This window comes from Liolophura sinensis, chromosome 9 (assembly GCF_032854445.1).
Source record: "Liolophura sinensis isolate JHLJ2023 chromosome 9, CUHK_Ljap_v2, whole genome shotgun sequence".
Classification (NCBI taxonomy): Eukaryota; Metazoa; Mollusca; class Polyplacophora; order Chitonida; family Chitonidae; genus Liolophura; species Liolophura sinensis.
In genome coordinates, this window is record NC_088303.1 from 20,213,108 (window position 1) to 20,236,463 (window position 23,356).

General features: G+C 41.4%; 1 protein-coding gene across 1 annotated transcript; it reads right to left on the reverse strand.

The window, feature by feature from the left end:
- Positions 1–8,408: 8,408 nt before the first annotated feature.
- On the reverse strand, positions 8,409–19,476 carry LOC135474680 (shiftless antiviral inhibitor of ribosomal frameshifting protein homolog). The gene is made up of 7 exons (XM_064754235.1): positions 19,347–19,476; positions 18,062–18,173; positions 17,468–17,520; positions 15,614–15,745; positions 15,167–15,267; positions 12,710–12,942; positions 8,409–9,424 (listed from the first exon to the last, which is right to left on the reverse strand). Exons 1-7 carry the CDS (start codon positions 19,401–19,403, stop codon positions 9,213–9,215), a joined length of 900 nt encoding a protein of 299 aa, XP_064610305.1. The 5' UTR covers positions 19,404–19,476; the 3' UTR covers positions 8,409–9,212.
- Between the last annotated feature and the right edge of the window lie 3,880 nt (positions 19,477–23,356).

Below are 23,356 nucleotides of genomic sequence, written 5' to 3' on the forward strand. Positions count from 1 at the left end.
GGCTAATAAAAAAATGCACCAACCTGTATGGTTCTCAAAAAATACGACGCGCCATTTTTTTGTACCTGGGACACGCGTAGTGATACATAACCGCACCACGCCCATCTCCATCCGCGCACGCGACATAGTCCCCTTACATAAGCGAAAATAGTCCCCTTACATAACCGATTGGTCTATTTTTTCTTACGTAACCCCCTTCTCGCGCCGATTAGTCTGTTTTGTGGGCCCTCCATTGGTTCGTTTTGGGGTAAATCCCGTTCACCCATTGGTCTGTTTTTGGCGACCAAGAGCTGGCCCACTTAACTTTACAAGCCTATTTAGTGTGCGAGCCAAACATATGATATCTGACAGTGTGCTGATATAACACAAAACTTGTTTAGATTTCGACCGCGGCCCGGACAGGAAGCCAGCATGAGTTGGACTTGAACTCTCAGTGATTGCATTCGATATCTATTTAACAAATGTTTTCTGTATTGTTTTATTTTCACGTGACAATTGTGTTAGATAGTCCATTTGCTTTTTTTTTGTTTCAGATTTAATGCCGAACGCAACAATACTGTACATATGTACGATGTCGGGTCGACTGTGCCTTTTTCTTCTGTTGTTAAACACTTTCATGGCAGAAAATGACCCTGAACAAAAGAAGGTATCTACTCTAATAAAACCGAATTGAGATACATGTGAAATTTCATAACCCTTCTGATCAGACAACTCTTCTTGGCGGGGGTTATAAACCTTGTGGTCAGGCAATTCTTTTTGCCTGCTATCATAACCATTGTGGGTAGACAGTTCTTCTTGGCGGCGATTATAACCCTTGCGATCAGGCAGTTCGTTATACCCGCAGTTATAATCCTTGTCATCCAGAAATCTTCCTGATCATGGTTATAACCCGCATGATGACGCAGATCTTCTTGGCGGCGGTTACAATCCTTGTAATCAGGCAATTCCTTATAACCATGATTACTACCCTGAAAATCAGGCAAGTTTTCATAACCGTCCTTGTGATTTGGCAATTCGCCATAGGTGGAATCGATTGTGGTGTCGTGTCCTTTGGCGATTGGATAGAGAACGACCAGTGCAAGGCCGATTATAATTATCGACATAATGCACGAAAACAGGAACAAACCGGTTAGATTTTCGAAAAAGAATAGTTCCAGCAAACCAGCAAAAGGAACGAGCTTGCCGCTGCACGAAGGGATAAAAGTAAAATGAGAAGTTGTTAGACAAAAGTCCACTAAATTTTTTTAATACATAATACATAGGAGCTATCGGGATAGATATCAACCCTAGCCTGACACACTGACACACTGACCCAGTCCATATAAAAAAGAAAACACAAAAACCGGGGATGGATTCCATAGTAAGGTAACAGTATTATTATTATTTACAGCAATGTACAGGTATGTAACACAGAGCGTTGATAGACCTCTGTGTGGTTGGGAGGGAGTCGCACTTCGTACATTAACGTGGGACGAACAATCTCTACGTAATACGCTTGAATAGGTCGGGAATCCTCGACATGCTGACAGACGTCTTCAGTGTACACTCGCAGCACCTGCAGTCGGCTCTCGTTCACCCTACCATCCGCAAACATACTATGTAGTACCCTGGTGTAGCTTTGCAGGTCGGTGACGACAGCTACCCAGTCTTTCCATTGCGGCGTTGTACGGAGCTTCGCCAGGCTAGAAAAGACATAAAGAAGACACCGTCGTCATTCTAATGCCGTCACCGACCGAACCCTATCCACATCAATCAAAACAATAGATAGATAGATAGACTATCCCTTCACCAACAGGTAAAGACAATAACCAACACAAAAGACCAGGGTCGTCAACCTGAAAACTTTTTTTATTTATTTTTTTCGAACTCGAACAGTGAACACGAATGAACGAATAAATACATGTTGTAAGTGTCCATTATTTTGTTGTCATGGTGAGAAATGTCTCGTGATGACGATTGTATCGCCAATATGAAAGTCCCGACATTGGTCAATGTTTATAACGCGCACCACCGTAGTCATCTCCCTGTAAAAAACACACATAGGTAAACACAAAACGAGAATGTATGAAGGGAAAAAAAACAAACAAAAAAAAAGCTGGGTAAGGGTGGTGCGGTTAAAACAAAAACACACTCACTCGGTCATCGTAGCCTGGGTGGCCTGGGTAGCCTGGTTGGGCTGGTTGGCTTGGTTGTTAGGCCGGATTGTAGGCTGCTCGTCAGGTGCGGAGAGGCTGTTGGCTGTCATCAAATACTCCACGTACATCTGGGCGAATGCCGGGTTGGATTTGTTGATCGGCGTCTCATTTAAAAACTGTCGCAGTTGATCTTTCACACTCTTCTCCACAGCCCACGGGAGGGAGGCTGCCTTACGGGCCTGGCGCATGAACTTGACCAACACAGTTCCCTCTTTCAGGTAACGCATACGGGCCTCGTCCGCGATACTCAGGGCCAGCTCTCGGTTCTCCAGCAAGGAAGGTCGGGGAGGAGATGGATCACTCGCAGTGTTGGTGGATTGTTGACCGTACACATCGCGCTGTAACTTGCGGAGGTGGGGTTGGAGAGCTACATCGTAAGCTTGCCACAGCAAGGCTTTTAGCGCCGTCTCAAGCTCAGGGTTTAACGGCTCCGCCTTTTCCACCTTTTCCACTGGGATGTCGGGGATGGTGGGGGTTGCAGTAGCAGCAGTAGTCGCATCATCGGCAGTCTCCCCATCAGCAGTCGTCACAGCAGCCGTCACAGCAGCGGTTAAAGCAGCACTCATAGCAGCATTCACCTCACCGCCAGTCTCACCAGTATCTCCAGTCTCTCCAGTTTCTCCAGTCTCTCCAGTCTCTTCAGTCTTTCCCTCCTCCGTTTCCATCATCTCCATCTCCATCCCCGGCTCTTGGGGCTCTTGGGGGTCTTGGGGCTCTTGGATGTCGTCGTTATCACCAGCCTCGATCACCACCAGCACCAAGGCGTCGATGTCGGGGATGGCCTGGACTAGTTTTTGCCAGTAAGTCCAGTACTTTAGCGTGATACCCTCACTCGTCGACCGTTCGGCTGGTAGGCTCGCCATTTCTTCACATGAACGTACAGGACACCCTCCGAGTTCCTCAGCGTGGACAGAAAGTACCCGTTGGAGAGTGGCTCCCGCACAGGTAAACCGGCCTCAGGTAGATCAGCAGCCAGGGTCTTGAGCCGAGTCCACCCCACCCCGTCAAGCCTGACGCGTTTGGGTGGAGCGTTCGGGTCTGTCGGTGATTGGCAAATCTCAATCGTCTCGTCTCTACACACCCCCACCCACAGCCAGGAGGCCAGCTGTAATTTGGCAAGAACCTCGCTGGGTAAGGGCAGGCACACCTTCCTCTTCTTCTCGGGAGGTTGTTGTTGTTCGGCTATGGTGGATAGCCGGGCAGGTACAGACGCTGAGCGTTTCATCCTGATGGCAGCATGCAGGGGGTTCACGGTGGTGGAGCGTTTCATCTCACCAGGCAGGTAGGCAGGTAGGCAGGTAGGTAGGTAGGTCGTGTAGCAGTCTCTTCTCTTCTTTCGGCGGGTCAGTAGGTCGGGTCGTCAGCAGGCAGGCAGACAGGCAGGCAGGCCGATAGAGCGTCAGGTGCGTCTGAGGCTGCCGGTCGCTGTCTTCACCGGCTTTTATCCTATCCACGCGGAAATTCACCACACGCTGATTGGTTCGTTTTTTCTTACGTAACCTCTTCTCGCACGCTGATTGGTCCGTTTTGCAGGCCCCCCATTGGGCTGTTTTGGGGCAAATCCGGCTCATCCATTGGTCCGTTTTGACGCCAGGGAGCTCTTTTCGAGCTGTCCCACTCGACTTTACAAGCCGACGTTTTGCCTCTTTTTTTCTCTCTTTTTTTCCCTATACTGTTATACGGTTATACTGTACACTATATCACACTAGTTTATACACACACGCCCCGCGGCGTGGAAAAAACCCACCCAACTTCCCCAGCGATGGAAATTCACCACACGCTGATTGGTTCGTTTTTTCTTACGTAACCTCTTCTCGCACGCTGATTGGTCCGTTTTGCGGGCCCCCCATTGGGCAGTTTTGGGGCAAATCCGGCTCACCCATTGGCCCGTTTTGGCGCCCGGGAGCTCTTTTCGAGCTGTCCCACTCGACTTTACAAGCCGGCGTTTTGCCTCTTTTTTTTCTCTCTTTTTCCCTATACTGTTATACTATACACTATATCACACTCGTCTATACACACATACACCCCGCGCCGTGGAAAAAACCCACAACTGAGGGTTGTCTTCACCGGCTTTTATCCTATCCACGCGGAAATTCACCACACGCTGATTGGTTCGTTTTTTCTTACGTAACCTCTTCTCGCACGCTGATTGGTCCGTTTTGCAGGCCCCCCATTGGGCTGTTTTGGGGCAAATCCGGCTCATCCATTGGTCCGTTTTGACGCCAGGGAGCTCTTTTCGAGCTGTCCCACTCGACTTTACAAGCCGACGTTTTGCCTCTTTTTTTCTCTCTTTTTTTCCCTATACTGTTATACGGTTATACTGTACACTATATCACACTAGTTTATACACACACGCCCCGCGGCGTGGAAAAAACCCACCCAACTTCCCCAGCGATGGAAATTCACCACACGCTGATTGGTTCGTTTTTTCTTACGTAACCTCTTCTCGCACGCTGATTGGTCCGTTTTGCGGGCCCCCCATTGGGCAGTTTTGGGGCAGCATGCAGGGGGTTCACGGTGGTGGAGCGTTTCATCTCACCAGGCAGGTAGGCAGGTAGGCAGGTAGGTAGGTAGGTCGTGTAGCAGTCTCTTCTCTTCTTTCGGCGGGTCAGTAGGTCGGGTCGTCAGCAGGCAGGCAGACAGGCAGGCAGGCCGATAGAGCGTCAGGTGCGTCTGAGGCTGCCGGTCGCTGTCTTCACCGGCTTTTATCCTATCCACGCGGAAATTCACCACACGCTGATTGGTTCGTTTTTTCTTACGTAACCTCTTCTCGCACGCTGATTGGTCCGTTTTGCAGGCCCCCCATTGGGCAGTTTTGGGGCAAATCCGGCTCACCCATTGGCCCGTTTTGGCGCCCGGGAGCTCTTTTCGAGCTGTCCCACTCGACTTTACAAGCCGGCGTTTTGCCTCTTTTTTTTCTCTCTTTTTCCCTATACTGTTATACTATACACTATATCACACTCGTCTATACACACATACACCCCGCGCCGTGGAAAAAACCCACAACTGAGGGTTGTCTTCACCGGCTTTTATCCTATCCACGCGGAAATTCACCACCTTCGGGCTGGCAGGTGTGACGTCACCACCACATCACCACACTCAAAACCTCCTCCTCAAACCTCCTCCTCAAACCTCCTCCTCAATAATGAACATAAGCCACATTCTCTACTACTCATAGCCATACAAAGGCTGGTGGAGTGGAAGACAGCATACACCTCAAATTCAAACCTATGAATGTATGTCTTTGTTATGGAAATGTATCGGTCATAAATTTCACAGAATGTTTTTATGTTAACTATATTAATAATAAATATACTAGCCACCGACCTCTTCGCGGATGTTGTAGGCCTACTATATGCCTATAGGAAAGTAAATTAGCCACCGCTCTGCTCGTGGGTGTTGTGGGCCTACTTTATGCCTAGTATAGGAAGATAAATTAGCCACCGCCCTGTTCGTGGATGTTGTAAGCCCACTTTATGCCTAGTGTAGGAAGGTAAATTAGCCACCGCCCTGTTCGTGAATGTTGTGGGCCTACTTTATGCCTAACACAGGAAGGTAAATTAGCCCTCGCCCTGTTCGTGGATGTTGTAAGCCTACTGTATGCCTACCATAGGAAGATAAATTAGCCCCCGCTGTGTTCGTGGATGTTGTGGGCCTGCTTTATGCCTAGTATAGGACGGTAAATTAGCCACCGTCCTCTTTGTGGATGTTATAAGCCTACTGTATGCCTAGCATAGGAAGATAAATTAGCCACCGCCCTGTTCGTGGATGTTTTGGGCCTACTGTATGCCCAGTATTATATATATATATATATTTCAATATTCCAGGTGCCTTTTTTGTTTTTGCAATTTTCGTCAAAATAAGTTTAAAATGCAATTTTGTGTTACACGGCCCAAACTCGGGTATTTTCGGTGATAATCCTACAACTTATTGCTCCAGTGGTTTTCTTCACCCTACAATCACAGTATATTACAGCTACATTTTCTTAAACCAAAGTTGAATAAATCGCCATGTTTTTCGGCAAAAATAAACCCTTACCATACCCCTGTCATACAGAATGCATTGCAATGGTACTGTGTTTGTGTTCTGTCTTCATCCCTGGTTACGTTCACTTGAAAATATTTTCGTGTAATTTTGAGAATTACGCCAGTCACATTTACTGATCCACTACACATTTGTTAATCCACTACAAACAGACATAAGTACACAGTAATTTTGCATTTACTAGTAGTTTTCATTCTCCTTTCATAATTTTTAATACCTGCTATAGGATTCTATGGTGGCATTTTCTAAACATTTTTAGACCAGTCATGTCACATAAGGTTTCTGCTCCTTAACACTCATAAGACAGCTACATTTCGTCAGTCAAAATACATATATATATATACAGCTCTATGAATCCATTCGCTAGTTAGACCTTGAAACGAATTATGCCAAACAAAATGTATGGAGGTGATATCGTTGATACCATTTGGGTCACAACAGAACACCGTAGAACCTGACATTTTAACACCATTTTACTCCATGGGTGACTGTGGAAACGAATGAAAAACACAGCTGTGGAGAAGTTAGACCAGTATGCGACTCGTTTAACACAGATAGCTGTTAACTGTGTACTTGGTGACAATTTGGAGGACAAACTCGTGATCAAGTGCTCGACAAATGCCATTCAATACAGCTGAGAAGAAAATTCTTCGAGAAGAGGAAAGACTTAGATCTAACGACACTAACTGACATTGCCACAGCTTTTGAGTTCAAATTGCATCCTAACGAAAGTGTGAAAAAAAAGTGTCTGAACACACACACTTCAACCAGAAAAGAAAAAAAATACAAAAATGTCCCAAATGTTTCAGATCCGGTTATTCAAGTCAAACACATAAAGACAAGACTACCCTGCTGAAGGAAAATCGTTCCGGAAATGTAATTTACCTGACCATTTTGCGGAAATGTGTAAAACAAAAACACACACAGTCCAACAACAACAAAAAATACAATAAAAGCAACAGCAAAGTTAATTAAAGGCAGGAGAGTGACAATGAGGAAATTCATGTTTCGTGTGCGCGAAAATACTACAAAGGAAGGAACAATTCCCATTAACATCGGGTCAGTCAACATACATATGTTAATGGATTCAGGGGCTAGTTGTAATGTTACAGGTGGACCTGCATGGAAGAACATGAAATGCCAAAAAGTACGGTGTACTGGAATGAGCAAATGGAATAAACATCTGTACATATATGGATCAAATAAATCGCTATCGGTGATAGGGAAGCTCATAGCCGTAACAGTTAGACGCAGAATGCATTGTTGTAGAGTAACAGAGACAGGATCTACTAGGTCGAAGAACAAGCAATGAGCTTGGCGTGTTAAAGTTAGGACTAAAATTGACAATCTGCGGACAGGCATTGATTTCTTAAGTGAGTTCAAGTCGTGCTTGTAAGGAGCTCGAAAAATGAAAGTCTGTGAAGTGAAAGTTGATCTAAATCCTGAGGTAAAGCCGGTGGCGCAAACCGTCAAGAGAATTCCGTTCCATTTGCGATCAAAAGTGAAAGAAAAACAGAACTTGGAAATAACTGAGAAAGTTTAACGGCTCTACCAGCCTCGCCAGTCAGTCCCATTGTAATAGTGCCGAAACCGAGTGGAAAAATTACGCTATATATTCACATACGACGACTAAATGAAGCTGTGTTATGAGAACGTCATTCAATACGTTGACGAAATCCTTCTTAACATGAATGGTAGTACTGTGTTCAGCAAGCTCGATCTGCGATTGGGATATCATCAGAGAGCCCTTGCCAAGGAGACACGCCACATTACAATGTTTGCGACTCCGATGGGACTATATTTGTACAAACGCTTGATGTTTGGCCTAAGCTCAGCTCCAGAGACGTATCAGCATTACAACAATGCATGCAGAGCAGTGAGGGTGCAAGGATCTATCTGATGACATAATTGTGCACGGAAAGATGTACAAGATCATGACAACAGCTTGTGAGTGAGACGTAACTTTAAATGTTGAGAAATGCCATTTCAGAATGAACAAACTGACATTTATGGGCATAGACTTATCCACTTCTGACACCATTGTAAAAACCAATCACACTTTAAGTCAGTGAATAGATTTAATATCAATAATGCACCACAAATCAACCAAATAATTAGTAGAAGACCAATAAACATAAGTCGATCAGTATTGGCTGTATCATAGTCTTTATTCTGGTATACTAAAAAAAGAAGATTTGTGAAATATTTCAAAAATTCACTGGTACATGTGCACCTTTATACATCCCGTGTTCCCTTGTGTATTAGGCTTGGTATTGAGCGTATAGTGGGAGATGGCACAACTATTATTAACCTTATTGTAAACTAATTTCCCAGAAAAAATACCAAAAATCATAACAATAGTAATAGAAAAATAACAATGTTTAACAGGAGCCTTTGTGCTTACGTGAAAGCTTTTCTCTTGGAGTTTATAAAGCACCAACTTAACTTAATCAAAAATGATCCTTGATAAAGTGAAAAGTTAATTATTCAGCTGGAACATTTTACAGTATTTTCACAACATGCTGAAACACCAAGTAACCTTAAAATGAGTTGAGTTGACAGTAAATGTATACATGCACTTGCTCATTGTGAACAACCAAAATGGTCGTTACGAGTGAAGAGGGAGTGAAGCTTACACCAGATTTAAGCTATTATATGGAAAATGCGAGGTATCAAAAGGTAACATGTCACTTCAGGTCTAGTAGATCCTTCACACATTGTCTTACTTTACACTGGGGAATAAACTACGCTATGAACTAACTGAATATAGTTCACACAGTGCCACACGTAACCTGTACACGTTCAATGAGTGCATACTAAGATTTACAAAGTAAATTGTGGGTGGAATAACCGCTGATGTGGATATTACTGGGGTAAAGCACATTCTTCACTTTAGCTTTCACGCAACGAGTGCAAACTAAGATTTACAAAGTAAATTGCGGATGATTTTTACATCTCTGACCTCACGAGGTATCAGTCGCTGTCGGACCCCATGTCGTCAACGACTTCGCCGATGTCAGGCATACCAGGGCCCAGACGGAACACAGACCTTCTGTAGCTGGAATCGGGCAGGAAGGAAGCGACCGTGGAATCACCGTTGACGTGGATATTACTGGGGTAAAGCACATTCTTCACTTTAGCTTTCACGCAGGTTTTCGGTGGTGCTTTGTCGATGTCTGGATAATCTGTTATCATTAAAAGGGAGAAAATCAAACCCATTATCAGAGATTCACGGGTGCCCCAACAATGGATAATGGATTAAGGCTTAACCAAAGTTGTTCCCGTCACAAACGGGAGTATCCCTGTTGTACGAATATTCTGGTTTACATATGTAGGCAATTCTCGTAGTATAATTGAAATATTCTGGAGTAAGGCGTGAAACAACAATGAAATAAACAAATAACTATAAGCAGTGAGATTATATACTATAGGGACAGAAGAATAAGGTCAGAAAATATTTTTAAAAAATGGAAGATAATAACAGGTCAAATTCAGCGTATATTTTCAAACAGCATAAAACCATCGGTGCATAGAGTAGTCTAATGTATGCCAATTATTTTTCTAATGGTCATGAAGAGGTGGACCCTCTTCAAATCCAAAACAGCCGGTTATGTCAAAAGATCCCACATCTATATTAAGAAAAACGTTTATTCATTGCAAAATATTCACCACATAAACCTACCTAATTATCATCATGCAACGGAAGTGCTTCATTGTCGTCTTTTGTGAGCGAGTCAGCCTAAACTCAGATCGGCCTAATTTTTTGACCTATAAAACTATGTCTTCAAGCACTGTTATTCACTGCCACATTTCAGCTGGGCGTACATTCAACACTTCTTCATTACATACTGGTGTTATGGAAGCCGTTACCTCGCAGGAGAACATCTCGCTACCTCGACCTTTCTAATACAGGGCGATGCAGCGAGCAAACGAGATAGCCAAGCGAGGTAACGAGGTAATAGAGTAGTGAGAAAGCGAGGTAGCGAGATTAACATAATCTCGCTAACTCGTTACCTGGACCTTTACAAAGGGCGAGGTAGCAAGGCAGCAACCTAGCGAGGTGGGCAGCAATTATTATACTCAATATAGTGTCAGGCTGAGACATACACTGTAGATAAGTTGCGTTCTTAAGATGGGTTCTTGCACCCCGGTGTATTGCATCACTCAACACGTATATCACTCAAATTTCAGCGACTGGGGAGGTTAATCCGCTAGTGTGGAGTAATGATCCAAGAATCTCTCTCCAATGCGGTCCCAATGAGTTCAAGGCCAGTTATGACCGGCTTCTACTCAGGTTGTACACAGGAAGGTCTGTCAGGAACTAGGGGGTGGTCGTAAATTTTCCGCGGGCTCTGTCTGGTTTCCGTCCACCCATATTGGCTACCGTCGAATAAGTTAAATATTCTTGAATACGGCGTAAAGCAACAATTGAGTAAATAAATAAAGGACCTGGTAGGGTAAGGCGGAGAATCAGCCCCCAGAGAGGTACAATAAAAAAGTGCAAATTTCAAAATACTTGCACAATTGTGTAAATTTTCAAATCAGAAGTATACAGCCTGGTCGAAGTACCCATATAAGTTATATGACAGTAAAAGAGATGGTTGTTTTGTAATAACCCGGCTAAATGGGACTCTCGATCAAAAACGCCAATTTTTCGTTCAAACGAGGCACTTTGTTTTTATTTACAGCATGAAGACCAACATTAACCAGAAACATATCTTTACTGAAACTTTCATGTGTGTATTTCTATGTGCTGTCAAAGTTTCGTTTGTCTTCATATGTAAAACATAAACTCTATAAAGTGATCAATTTTGTTATATTTTGGCAAGTTTAAAATCCGTATTTCTGCCATCGTCTATCAGGAATACTTCATAGTACAGTGAACTAACCAAGTCGTTGTGGAGAACAAGGAAGAGTTAGAATCTTTGTTGGCCTTTCTCGTTTGGGAAAATACTTCTGTGTGAATAAAGATATAGGCCGCCTTGCATTATATTATTGTTATCATGAATTAGAATGGATAATTGTTAAGGTGATATTACGTAAAGTGTGGCTATTAAATTTGTAGCTAAGTCATACTTGAATTCTGGTTGAGAGCACAAGTGGTCGTCTAACAATCTATAACATTAACACGTTATGCGTAGCAAAAGTATGAGGCTGAACTTTACATTTTTTATATATCTAATTACTTAAATGCTTGCTCATGAATTTTTCAGAAAGTCACATTTGTGGTAGGGTGAATTCCCCCTCTCCACAATGTCTAATTAAACAAAAAATATTTCAGTGTGACAGGAGTATGCTACGATTTTTCGATTTTATGACTTATACATATCTTCTGTGTATGTTTGGAGCTTTATAAGTTTCATGTTAAGCAAATAAGAACCCCAGAAGAGTAAAACAGAACTGAAAAATGAAGTGTATCCTCTGTTGTCACTCATAGGTATAGTCAGTTTCGCTTCTTGAGGTGCACAGTTTCTAGCAATGGGACCGATCCCCGCCGTACCACACCAGGTCTTTTATTTAAGTAAATGGGGTATTGTGTAATAGATCCAGGGTCTGGCAATTGGAGTGTGTTGATTTCAACCGGCATCACATCTGGTTAGGTGTATCAAGGACCCAACTTACATGTCCGTGTATGCCCCAGCCTGACACTAAAGTGATTATAATAACTCCTCCCCATCTCGCTACATCACTACATCGCTACATCGCTGCCTTGAAGCCTCACTACCTCGCTCTTTGCAAAGGTAGCTGCCTCGCTGTCTCACATCGTTACCTCGCTACTTCGTTACCTCCTCTCCTCGCTTCGCAACTTCTTTAACTCGCTTCGCTACCTCGTTACCTCGCTGCGTCTCCCTGAGTTAGAAATGTCGAGGTAGCGAGATGTCCTCTATCTGCTTCCATAGGCGTGAGTGTTTTAAACCTGAAAGATTCAGGTAACTTTTGCACCTGACGCAAGAATTCGGTATCACGGTCTTACATATTAAGTAGTAGACGACTAGAATTTCACTTCACATTTACATGTAAAAGAGTTTGACATTGTATACTCTTAAAAAGATCATTCTTAATTTTGACATATGGAACCGTAATTCTAGAAATAATATAATAATATTGGAAATGTTTCTTTTAGCAAAAAACTGATGAATTATGGCTTTACATCGTACTGCCTATACCAAAACCATACACCATAGGGTATCTTACATCTAATATTATAAGGCTAATTTTGAAAGTTTTATTGTGTACAGGGTTGTATAGCGTTCTGGCTTTGGGGTAGTTGTCAATATTTTGATTTATTTTCTTTATTCGTGTTTTAAATCGTTAGAATATTTTGAACCCAACTGGGAAATAAGCAAATAACCGTGTGCCATTAAATAATTTATACAGAATTCACACACCGCCCACCAAACCACCCTTCGCCCCCCCCCCCCCCCCCCGCGACAACCCCACCCTCCAACCCCAACCCCAACCCCACCAACCTCGTGCACGTGAACCAGCCGAGTTTTCAGACCAGTCGGGAGCATCACACAGGTGCCTCGCTCGCTTTGTGGGGTTATGCGGATGAGAGGAAGAACAGTCTGGGGCATCACAGGAATGCTGGTATGTACTTCGTCTAGGGCCTGGTTCACGCTTGGGTGGATGGATGGTGGTTGGAAACACCTGCTCACCACATTTGTAACACTGACTGCTGTTCGTTTTCTGACAAAAACCACTGCAAGGAATAAACATATGTTATCACAGAAAGGGTCATACACTACATGTATGATTTGATACAGGTGGCAGCGGGCTGAATGTTGTTCGTCAGATATTTGACATAGGTCTTCCTCTTGACTTAAAGTCACCGCCGCACCATCGAGAGCTTCGTTCGAACCTGCGGTTAGACATACGCTGTGGGCGAATGAGCTAGCTATTCGCACTTTTCTGTTAACGACGTTAGCCTGTTATTTGGTTTGATGATATCATAAAAAAGAGAATAACGACTTGAATCTGTGAGTTTCATAGCCAACGCAGGTTTGACATGATACTTATGCCGCTTTCCGTGCTTTCCCACATACAACCTTAACTAAATCGTGTGCCTTAACCAAAAGGTGGAAGTGTGTCTATTTTCCACAGCCAAGTTTATAGAAGATTTAACACGAACACAAATCTGTACCTCCTATTTTAATTCAAATTAACATGACCCTGATTTCACTGTATGTAACATCATGTATAGTCAAGTTGAGTTCTTGAATTGGCCAAGTATAAGCAAATGTACTTTTAAATACGCTTTGCTCGCCGCTTTGGATTAACTTATTTCGTGCCATAAGAGGGCTTCTGTACAATACAAGTTATGCATATAGTAATTTGTATAGACGATTCCCACTTCTTTTCACGTCAAATACATGTGCAAAATCATAGTGTAGATGTATATGTTTTCGTGTGTACCGTGTTATCTCGTGTTTACTTTACTCTGTACAGAATATGAGAGGCACGTGATATTACTCTCTTCTGGTGGACAGCGTATGAGAGGCACCAGTTATTACCCTATTCGGGTGGATATTGCATGAACCAAGGTGTACAGCATATGAGAGGCACGTGTTATTACCTTATTCGGGTGGATATTGCATGAACCAAGGTGTACAGCGTATGAGAGGCACATGATATTACCCTATTCGGGTGGATATTGCATGAGCCAAGGTGTACAGCATATGAGAGGCACGTGTTACTACCTTATTCGGGTGGATATTGCATGAGCCAAGGTGTACAGCATATGAGAGGCACGTGTTATTACTCTCTTCGGGTGGATATCGCATGAGCCAAGGTGTACAGCGTATGAGAGGCACGTGTTATTACCCTATTCGGGTGGATATCGCATGAGCCAAGGTGTACAGCGTATGAGAGGCACGTGTTATTATTCTCTTTGGGTGGATATTGCATGAACCAAGGTGTACAGCATATGATAGGCACATATTATTACTCTCATGGGTGGATATTGCATGAGTCAAGGTGTACAGAATATGAGAGGCACGTGCTATTACTCTCTTCGGGTGGATATTGCATGGGTCAAGGTGTACAGCATATGAGAGGCATGTGTTATTGCCCTCTATGGGAAGATATTGTATAAGCCAAGTTGCACAGCATATGAGAGGCACGTCTTATTATTCTCTTCAGGTGGACATTGCAAGAACCAAGGTGTACAGCATATGAGAGGCACGTGTTATTGCCCTATTCGTTTGGATATTGCATGAGCCAAGGTGTACATCATATGAGAGTAGCACGTGTTATCACTCTCTTTGGGAGGATATTGCATAAGCCTAGATGTTCAGCAAGTTCTTAAGACCTAAAGGCAAAATATCCAAATTCGTGGTACACGATTTGGATACTGATTGAATTCATTCCCCAAGAATATTTGTATGTCCCTTTTACTTGACTGCTGGTACACGGATGTTGCTTTCGACCCCTAGATCTTCAAAAAGACGGAGCATTGTTTTGGTCCGAAGAACCTGGCTGTAGCAATCTAAACAATCTAGCAGTTTCTAGAACATTGCCTTAGACATTACAATTTTGTAGTGTATATTATTGTGTCAATTATCAGAACAATGTCTAAATCACGAAATTCTTTTAGCCCACAGAGGGTTGACTTGAAAACCAGAATATTGTCGTAGCCATCAAATCACTGTGGCACACAGTACATTATTGTCTCAATCATAAGAGCACTGACATAACCACCAGGATGTTCTTTTAAAAATGATATCACAGCCATAGGCATTATTCAGAACATCATCTTAGCCATGGGAATATCTCTCCAACCTTTAGAACACTGTCTAGATCACCACATTGTAGACCTAGGCATCAAAGCCTTGCCTCAATCAATATAACATCGCTTTAGCCACATGAATGAGCATTATGGTCACCATCAGACTATTATCAAATCTAAGAACAGACATATGATTTACGTGAAGGTGTTTCCACAGAGACATAAGAATTTAGCTCGCCCCCATTCGTACTCCTTGGGCACGGGGTCAAACTTCTGATGACATCTGTTACACTCAGATACCTGTTGATAACAGAAGGTGATAAATTAGTACTTGTTGAAAACAACAAGAATAAGGAGTGTTACAACCAACTGATATTACCGGATACATATGGGGCATTAGAGAAATCTGAGTGTACATTAAATCATAGCTGTAACAATATTTTTTTTTATAAAGATCAATACTATAAATTAAGGATTATCCGCATTCATCATCTTCGCCCATGAAACCGGCAGCTATTTAAAAAATATCAGAAAGGACTGATAAAACAGCTTCCGTTTTACGCCTATGTATAGTGTTCAAGACCCAGATAAGTCCTTCACATGAAGCACCATAACCATGCCTGTTCGTTACTACACACATACTGACCGGCTTTCGCGTGGGCACGTTTTTCCACCACATGTTGTCGCAGCCCTGACAAGCAAACTGACGAACACGGCATGAAATCCGCATTTTTTGGACGTCCAAACGTTTCGCTTCGTCGCAACGGGATAGAAAACTCTGATTGAAACAAACTATAATTTGTTAGTCAAAGAAAGACGTAGTTCACGCAATCTCACTTTTCTTTCAATACACAATTGTCCAGTCAATCCATTACTTTATAAATACATGCAGTGCAAAATGACGCTGTCACTTTACGGCACGCTAGGTCCACTTGCCTACCTTCAACATAACAGCGTCCATAATTAGATGAAAATAAGGAAGAATATCATTATTTCTACAAAATTTGATATCCAAACCCATCAAAACCAACGTTTTTAATTAGTTTTCTATATTCTACATCCACCCCATATTAACATTAGCACACTGACCGTATACTGTGCTGTAAAGCGACGACATTACGTTGGAAATAGACGTCACTGTTGTGGAGGCGTCGTATCTCGAAACCTTTATATTGCTAAGCTGGGCATAAAATATACAACTAGCACGATTTGTCCAACAGGCCTACATTAACCGGATTTTCGCCCATCTCGTGTTCTTCAGTTGTTAGTTATAAATTAATGAAATTATTTGCTTAAATAATGACGGTTCTAAATGTAGTTACATTTATGGCGATCATGGTAAGGAACATTAGCAGTAATACCGTTAACGAAAAGTTTCGTGATAAACATTAAATAAACTTAATTAAAATTTCCTCTAGAGAACCTCTGCAAATTCTTAATACAGTACCAGTGAAGAATCTCTGTATAACCTCTGCAGCGTGGCTGTAGAACCTCTGCAAAACCTGTACAGACACTACAGCACCTTTGAAGAGCCTCTAAAGAACATCTGCAGACACTCTACAGCAGCTTTGAAGAGCCTCTACAGAACCTCTATACTCCCCAAGATCACGAAGGGATCTTAAACTTTCAATCATTAAAAATTTTCAATCAAAATTTCAATCATTAAAGTTGGTATGTTCCTTTCTGTTATTTTGGCTAGTATTTGTTTTACAATAAGTTACCCAGAATTTACGTTGTCGAGCAGTATTTTGTCCTTGTTGCGCAAGAAATAACAATTTTAAAGTGATTTGAAATTTTAACTTAAGTCTAAGATCGCTTCGTGATCCCACGGTCAGAAACTCTGCATGCACACTACAGCTCCGCTGTAGAACCTCTGCAGGGCCTCTACAGACGCCACAGTACTGCTGTAGAACCTGTGCAGAAACCCTGCAGTACCGTTGTAGAGCCTCTATAGGGCCCCTTTGCAGAAACTGTATACAATAAACCTACAAATCCTTTGCATATTCTCAGAAAATCTTCTACTGCACCTCAGCAAAACCTGCATCGAATGCATACATATAATTGTAAATGGTTCTAAAATTTTCACAGGTTAGCTGCTCGGATTCCATAGTGACATATCTGGCTCTTTGATGGTACCGAGAGACAATGCATACTGGGGTCATTTTCTGTGAGGGGTATGCATTATGTGGTTAGCTGCTTGTTTACTGGACAGTGAATGTGAACATGACCGGACTTAGGTCTGTATGTAAATTTCTCTCAAACTAAAAGAGGATCGCTGATGTTCTTTCACTATACACAGTTTGTACTGCCGGCCATAAATTAAATGACAGCCGATGAAATAAATAAGCTGTCAGTTGCCACAATTGTTTTACAATTTTCCATCACTGCGCAGTACATCATAGACCTCCTGGCATTGGTCACATTATGCTACAGCGATTTGGGGAGTAAAGACACAGCTGGTGAATTAAGGGTTTTGTTGTGAGCGCATGAGAAACTATACCTCATTTGCCTTCATGTCCTCTTGGATCAAATCTCGGATTTCCTTCGGTTCATCTGTAACAGTGACCGCAATACTTGTTAACTGATCGTAAAATATATATTTATGCATAACGACAGAACCAATGTCTTGTTCCATGAGGTAACACTGGAAGGTATCAATTAGACTTAGCATATATACGTATATAAGGAAAAAAACAACATTTCTCGAAGGTATAGTCGATTCATTTTTGTCACATGTTAAATTATGCGTGAAAAAGATTTCATTATTGTTCTCCTAAAACTAGTGTTACATTTAACACTGTACAGATCTCGAGAAGTGAATGCACTAATAAGAGTTCCATGTATCTGAAAAGTTTTAAAAAGGGTTAATGTCCCAACACTCTTCAAAGGGGTTCATATTCCAGATCCATTTAAAGTTTAAAATATTTTTTAACTCTCGCTCAAGAGGTGGTTTAAGATGTTGATTAACATGTTGGATACTTGAATGTGAACACTGACGAGTGTTAAAATATGAACACTTTATTCAATGTGGTCAGATAACTCTCACAAGAGCAGTCATCCCAAGTGACATTTACACTGTTAAATGTGTACTTACGGTTCATGATAAATTCAACCGTCTCATCATTGTCAAAATTAAATCTTCTGAGTAAAGCCAAAATTTCCCTTTCTTGGAATCGTCCTTTGAAGAGCTCCTGTACAGATAGCACCTAAGAAGGAAATCAGTATGTCCTCTGAGTTCAGTGGCTTAATAATTCCCTTTATTGGTCATGTTGTTTAGTTTATCCCTGTTCTGATCGTACAACGAAGTGTCACCTGCCTTTATTTGTCATGTTGTTTAGTTTATCCCTGTTCTGATCGTACAACGAAGTGTCACCTGCCTTTATGTGTCATGTTGTTTAGTTTATCCCTGTTCTGATCGTACAAGGAAGTGTCACCTACCTTTATTTGTCATGTTGTTTAGTTTATCCCTGTTCTGATCGTACAAGGAAGTGTCACCTACCTTTATTTGTCATGTTGTTTAGTTTATCCCCGTTCTGATCGTACAAGAAAGTGTCACCTACCTTTATTTGTCATGTTGTTTAGTTTATCCCTGTTCTGATCGTACAACGAAGTGTCACCTGCCTTTATTTGTCATGTTGTTTAGTTTATCCCTGTTCTGATCGTACAACGAAGTGTCACCTGCCTTTATTTGTCATGTTGTTTAGTTTATCCTTGTTCTGATCGTACAACGAAGTGTCACCTGCCTTTATGTGTCATGTTGTTTAGTTTATCCCTGTTCTGATCGTACAACGAAGTGTCACCTACCTTTATTTGTCATGTTGTTTAACTCATCCTTGTCCTCTCAGTGCAGTGGCATATCATTTCCCTTTATTGGTCATGTTGTTTAACTAATAATTGCTCTGACAATACGTAGCATACGACTTAAGGCCTATCAATGCCTTTATTAACGTACAGGTAGATTTTACCTGACTCGTGCTGATAGGTACAATGTTCATCGTAACGTGAGATCTTAGGAGCTTGCGTGTATTTTTATATGCACAGAAAAAATTAACTCACATATGGATCCATTTATTGACACTAGTGTATAAAAATTACCGTTAGAACCGAAACCGAAAGTAAATTGTATTTGTATTATAATTGCAAAAACATACATTTTTGGCAAAGGATATAGAGATAGATGTACTTGTCTTGACCAAAAACGAGTTCCATACAAAAGCATATTGATAGAATTTGGCCGATTCCGGTGAAATAGGATCAAATGGCAGTTAACAATCATCGAATGAATTATCGCCGCCTATTGTACTCTCAGAGATATAAATTTACAGACCATCTGTAGGCCTACAGGACGATCCTTCTATTTTGGTTTTACCGTTATTTACCTGCTGTCTGTATTCTTCTGACCCGGTTCCACCAGACGCCATACTCTTGACTCTCATCTGCCTTCAATGCATCGATTGTTTTTTATCCAAGTCATTTAACAGGTTGACTCTGATATACAGTGAAAGGGAGGAGATCTCTCGCGAGATTCTCGGATTAAACGTGTGTGATCTAGAAATTAAGGCTAATGTTACACTTGTACCATATCAACAACACTGCAGTTGTGTTTAGTTCACATACAACCCAAAGTAATTTGCTATGGGTAGACAGATGCTGGACATTTCCGCATGCTTTTGTTACTACTGTTAGTTAAGCGTGCAGAGCAAAAACAAATGTACGCATATTAAACACAAGCTTGGTGACACAGTTAGCAGAAAATCATCACTGATTGATTAATTTAGCCATTCGATTGGTGTTTCACGCCATACTCAGTAAAAATCATTCTCAATAAACAGGCTAATCAAGGTATTGAGCAAGAGGTGAAAATGCTTACGTTTTGGAATGTAATAATTATACAAACGTTTGACAAATTATGGTTATATTTCAGCCATATCATAAAGATACCTTCGCTAGAAGTTTACTGCCCAATTTTTCATGCAATGTTAGAACCGACGCCTCTATATTTTAAAAAGGAATTTCCATTAATTTTGCTAAAATTAAGTAATAAAGTGTGACGAGATAACGAGATATCGTATATCAGTTGAAGCTAATTGTACATTCATTGCATATTTGTATATATTTAGGGTATAATATCACATATATATTCTCGTATCCAAGCAGAACTTAACATATTTCATTGTATTCAAGAAGTTTGACTGATTCGTCATACTAATGTGACGGACGGGGGCATTTTTGTGAGAGTTGAAAACCGACCAGAGGCCACAGAAGATCATCGCTAGGCACCTCACAAATATCCTGACATTATGCCATACCGACAGCAGGCCGTGATGTGGTGATAAAGGGCCCTTGTCTTTCAATCTTTGTAGGACACACGAGTTGTGAGTTCAAATCGGACCTTGGACAGAGAGTTTATTCCACCGCCCTCGCTGGTTGTGAGGTCTTGGTCACAATAAGCGATAGATACACCAGCCCAGGTTAACGCATCAATTTGTTTGACCGTTAAACAACAGTCAAATAATTAAATAAATAAATCATGTCACAGGATTACATTCTGTTGAAAACACAGTTGACATTTCAGAAATAAAATCCAAACAGAAATGAAAGTGAACTTAAATTTGTCGTATAGCCCATAATGGTGTAAAACTGTGTATACTTGTGCGGCGAGATATCCGTCATAGTATAACAGCGTACATACATATAGCACCTTAATTCATCGAGTCAAATTCAAAACTCTGCTTCCCATTAACCATTGCTTTAATTCACAAATTTCTGGCTAGGTTTTCTTCCTATTTCTCAGATGTGAATTGTCTCACAAATACGTTCATCACAATAATGCGTGATACACAGATGTAGCTTCATATAGCTACCACCCACCCTCACATAAACCTGGATATTGTATCTCAGCCTAGACGCAAATTGTAATTCATTATACACACGATTTCACATAGATACTACCCGTACCGTTACTTTAAGTGTACGCCCAGTCTCGCATGAATGCTTCATGTGATTTCAGAACATCAGCCCCACTCCTAACACATAAACTCAAACTTTACCGTTTATACAAATATAAAAACTTGATTTTACAACATTTTGCAGTATGCCTACATGTATACATTGTAGAAAAGATAATGACTTTTCCATGCAGTAGATAGGCCTATAGAGGCTTGAAACAATTTATGTTATGTGTGTGTGCTTTAATACTAAAATTCATATACCGGTATTGTGAAAAACTGAAGGTTTTCATTGTAGGCTTAATTTAACTAAGTGACCTTTGACTTGCTTGGTGTAACAGGAATGGATTGAAGTGTTTATTTATTTATTTATTTATTTGATTGGTGTTTTACACCATACTCAAGAATATTTCACTTATACGTCGGCGTTCAGCATTATGGTGGGTGGAAACCGGGAAGGGGGCGGGGAAAACCCAGGAACACCCGCAGGTAGCCTAGCTAGCAGGCCTTCCTACGTACCGGAGGAAGGACTGAAGTATACGAATGTGTATGTGTGTACATGACACGTAAGCTGTGCATTACAGAATGTTGAGAGGAGGTGTTACGATCCAGTTAGACTTATAAGTGGATATATTATCTATTAACTATATTACTATGACTGTATTAATCATGAAAGATCAGGTATCGAATATCAGCCTACACAAGAGATAAAGTATATTGTATTTCTAAATGCGCATTAAATATATGCAGGCGATACAGGTATTAAATACGAATAAACCGAGTTCATGTACAATTCAAATTCAGGTCATGCAAAGTGTCTACACAAAGAGAAAGAGCTTTACGATGTCTTTGAAATGCACATATATAAAAATGTGATCATTCTGACTTCTTGCACTTGCAATATTAAAATCAGCATCAGTTGCATGCACCATCATATTTCGCTGAAGCATAGATGTATACCAGCCTCTGCATGGATCAAGGGTTTTACATATTTGTTATAATAATGTATAAATTAAAGATCAGCTTGTGCTCCCCTTCAGTAGAAGCGTATGTATGCAATTTATACACTAACTGATATTCCACACGTCCATTTACCAGCATATATGTAACTCATTAAAATGCGTCGGTCTGTTTAATGTTAAACATTCCGGTTGAAAATACCCTCGAGTAAAACAGAGACAGTGCCCAGCGGAGCGTGACGGGTTGTGGGTCTGCATACATGTACCTTGTATATACCTGCTCAGTTATAAACGTCTGAACCTGGAAGCACCATCGCGCTATTTGCAAAGGACGTGGAAACATCAGCACTGGCTCTCTGGGACTCCGTTACAATGGATGCTAGATTACCATCTCCGGACTTAGCTCAGCAGCACCAAACAAGGTCAGTTCGCATATAGATTGAGTACAGAAAGCGTTCCAAGATACAAATAACAAGGTGACACAAGCACATATAAGTGTATATGAACTTAAACAGGCCTTTATAAATGTAAATATCTGGCGACTCTTCTGTGCTTCATATCGTTCGAGATATTTCTTATGGTTTAGCATACACCTGTGACCAGCCTGCATCCCCATACTACATGTATGTAACTATTAGGCTGTCGATATACACGAAAAGGAGCATGTCACATGTTTCATGTAGATTTATGTGCATGATGGTATGCACATGGTATTTAGGCCTACGTGTTCTCACTGTACGACAAACAGTAAATATTATTTGCTTTAGTCTATTACAACTTAACAATATGACTGTCTGATAATAAATATTTTCAATCTCTAAAAGAACCACACTACCGCTGAAGACTTTCTGTACCTGTATGCTAGTGACATATTATGGCAGCGTATGCAATCATATAAGTCAGTTTATTATGTCTTGCATGATGGTGTGAAGTACCCTATGCACGAGTACAGTATAATACGAAGAAATCGGTTGATTTTTTATAGAATGATTTTACACCTACTGCATAAACACGATAAAATTTCGCTTACGGGCGATTCTTTATATATTGGGCTATACAGAAGCCAGAAATGTCCCAATGTACGAGTGCAGCACCTCGAGAAAGTGCATTATGGGAGCCAAGAATCTTGGAAATTTTATTAAAATCAGACAAATGTATACCACTCGTAGACCATGAAAGGAGCTTTCCAAACTAATGAATGCACACTCAAGAGAGCAACCCAAAACACTAGTTCCCAAAGAAATACGTCGCAAATAATTATATAAATAGTTAATAAAGCTGGTAACATGTAAGGGAGACGCTGTCATCAGTTTCCAGTGATGCCAAGGACAGTCGATATTCTATGTCGGTATGATGTCCAAAAACCCATATGTCGAATATTAATAGAGTTAGGCGTATCCATGCCGCGCTTAGCCAGGCCTAAGCCTATCTCTCACCAATGCGGTCGCTATCTAAGTTATTGCCAACTGCTCATAATAAAAA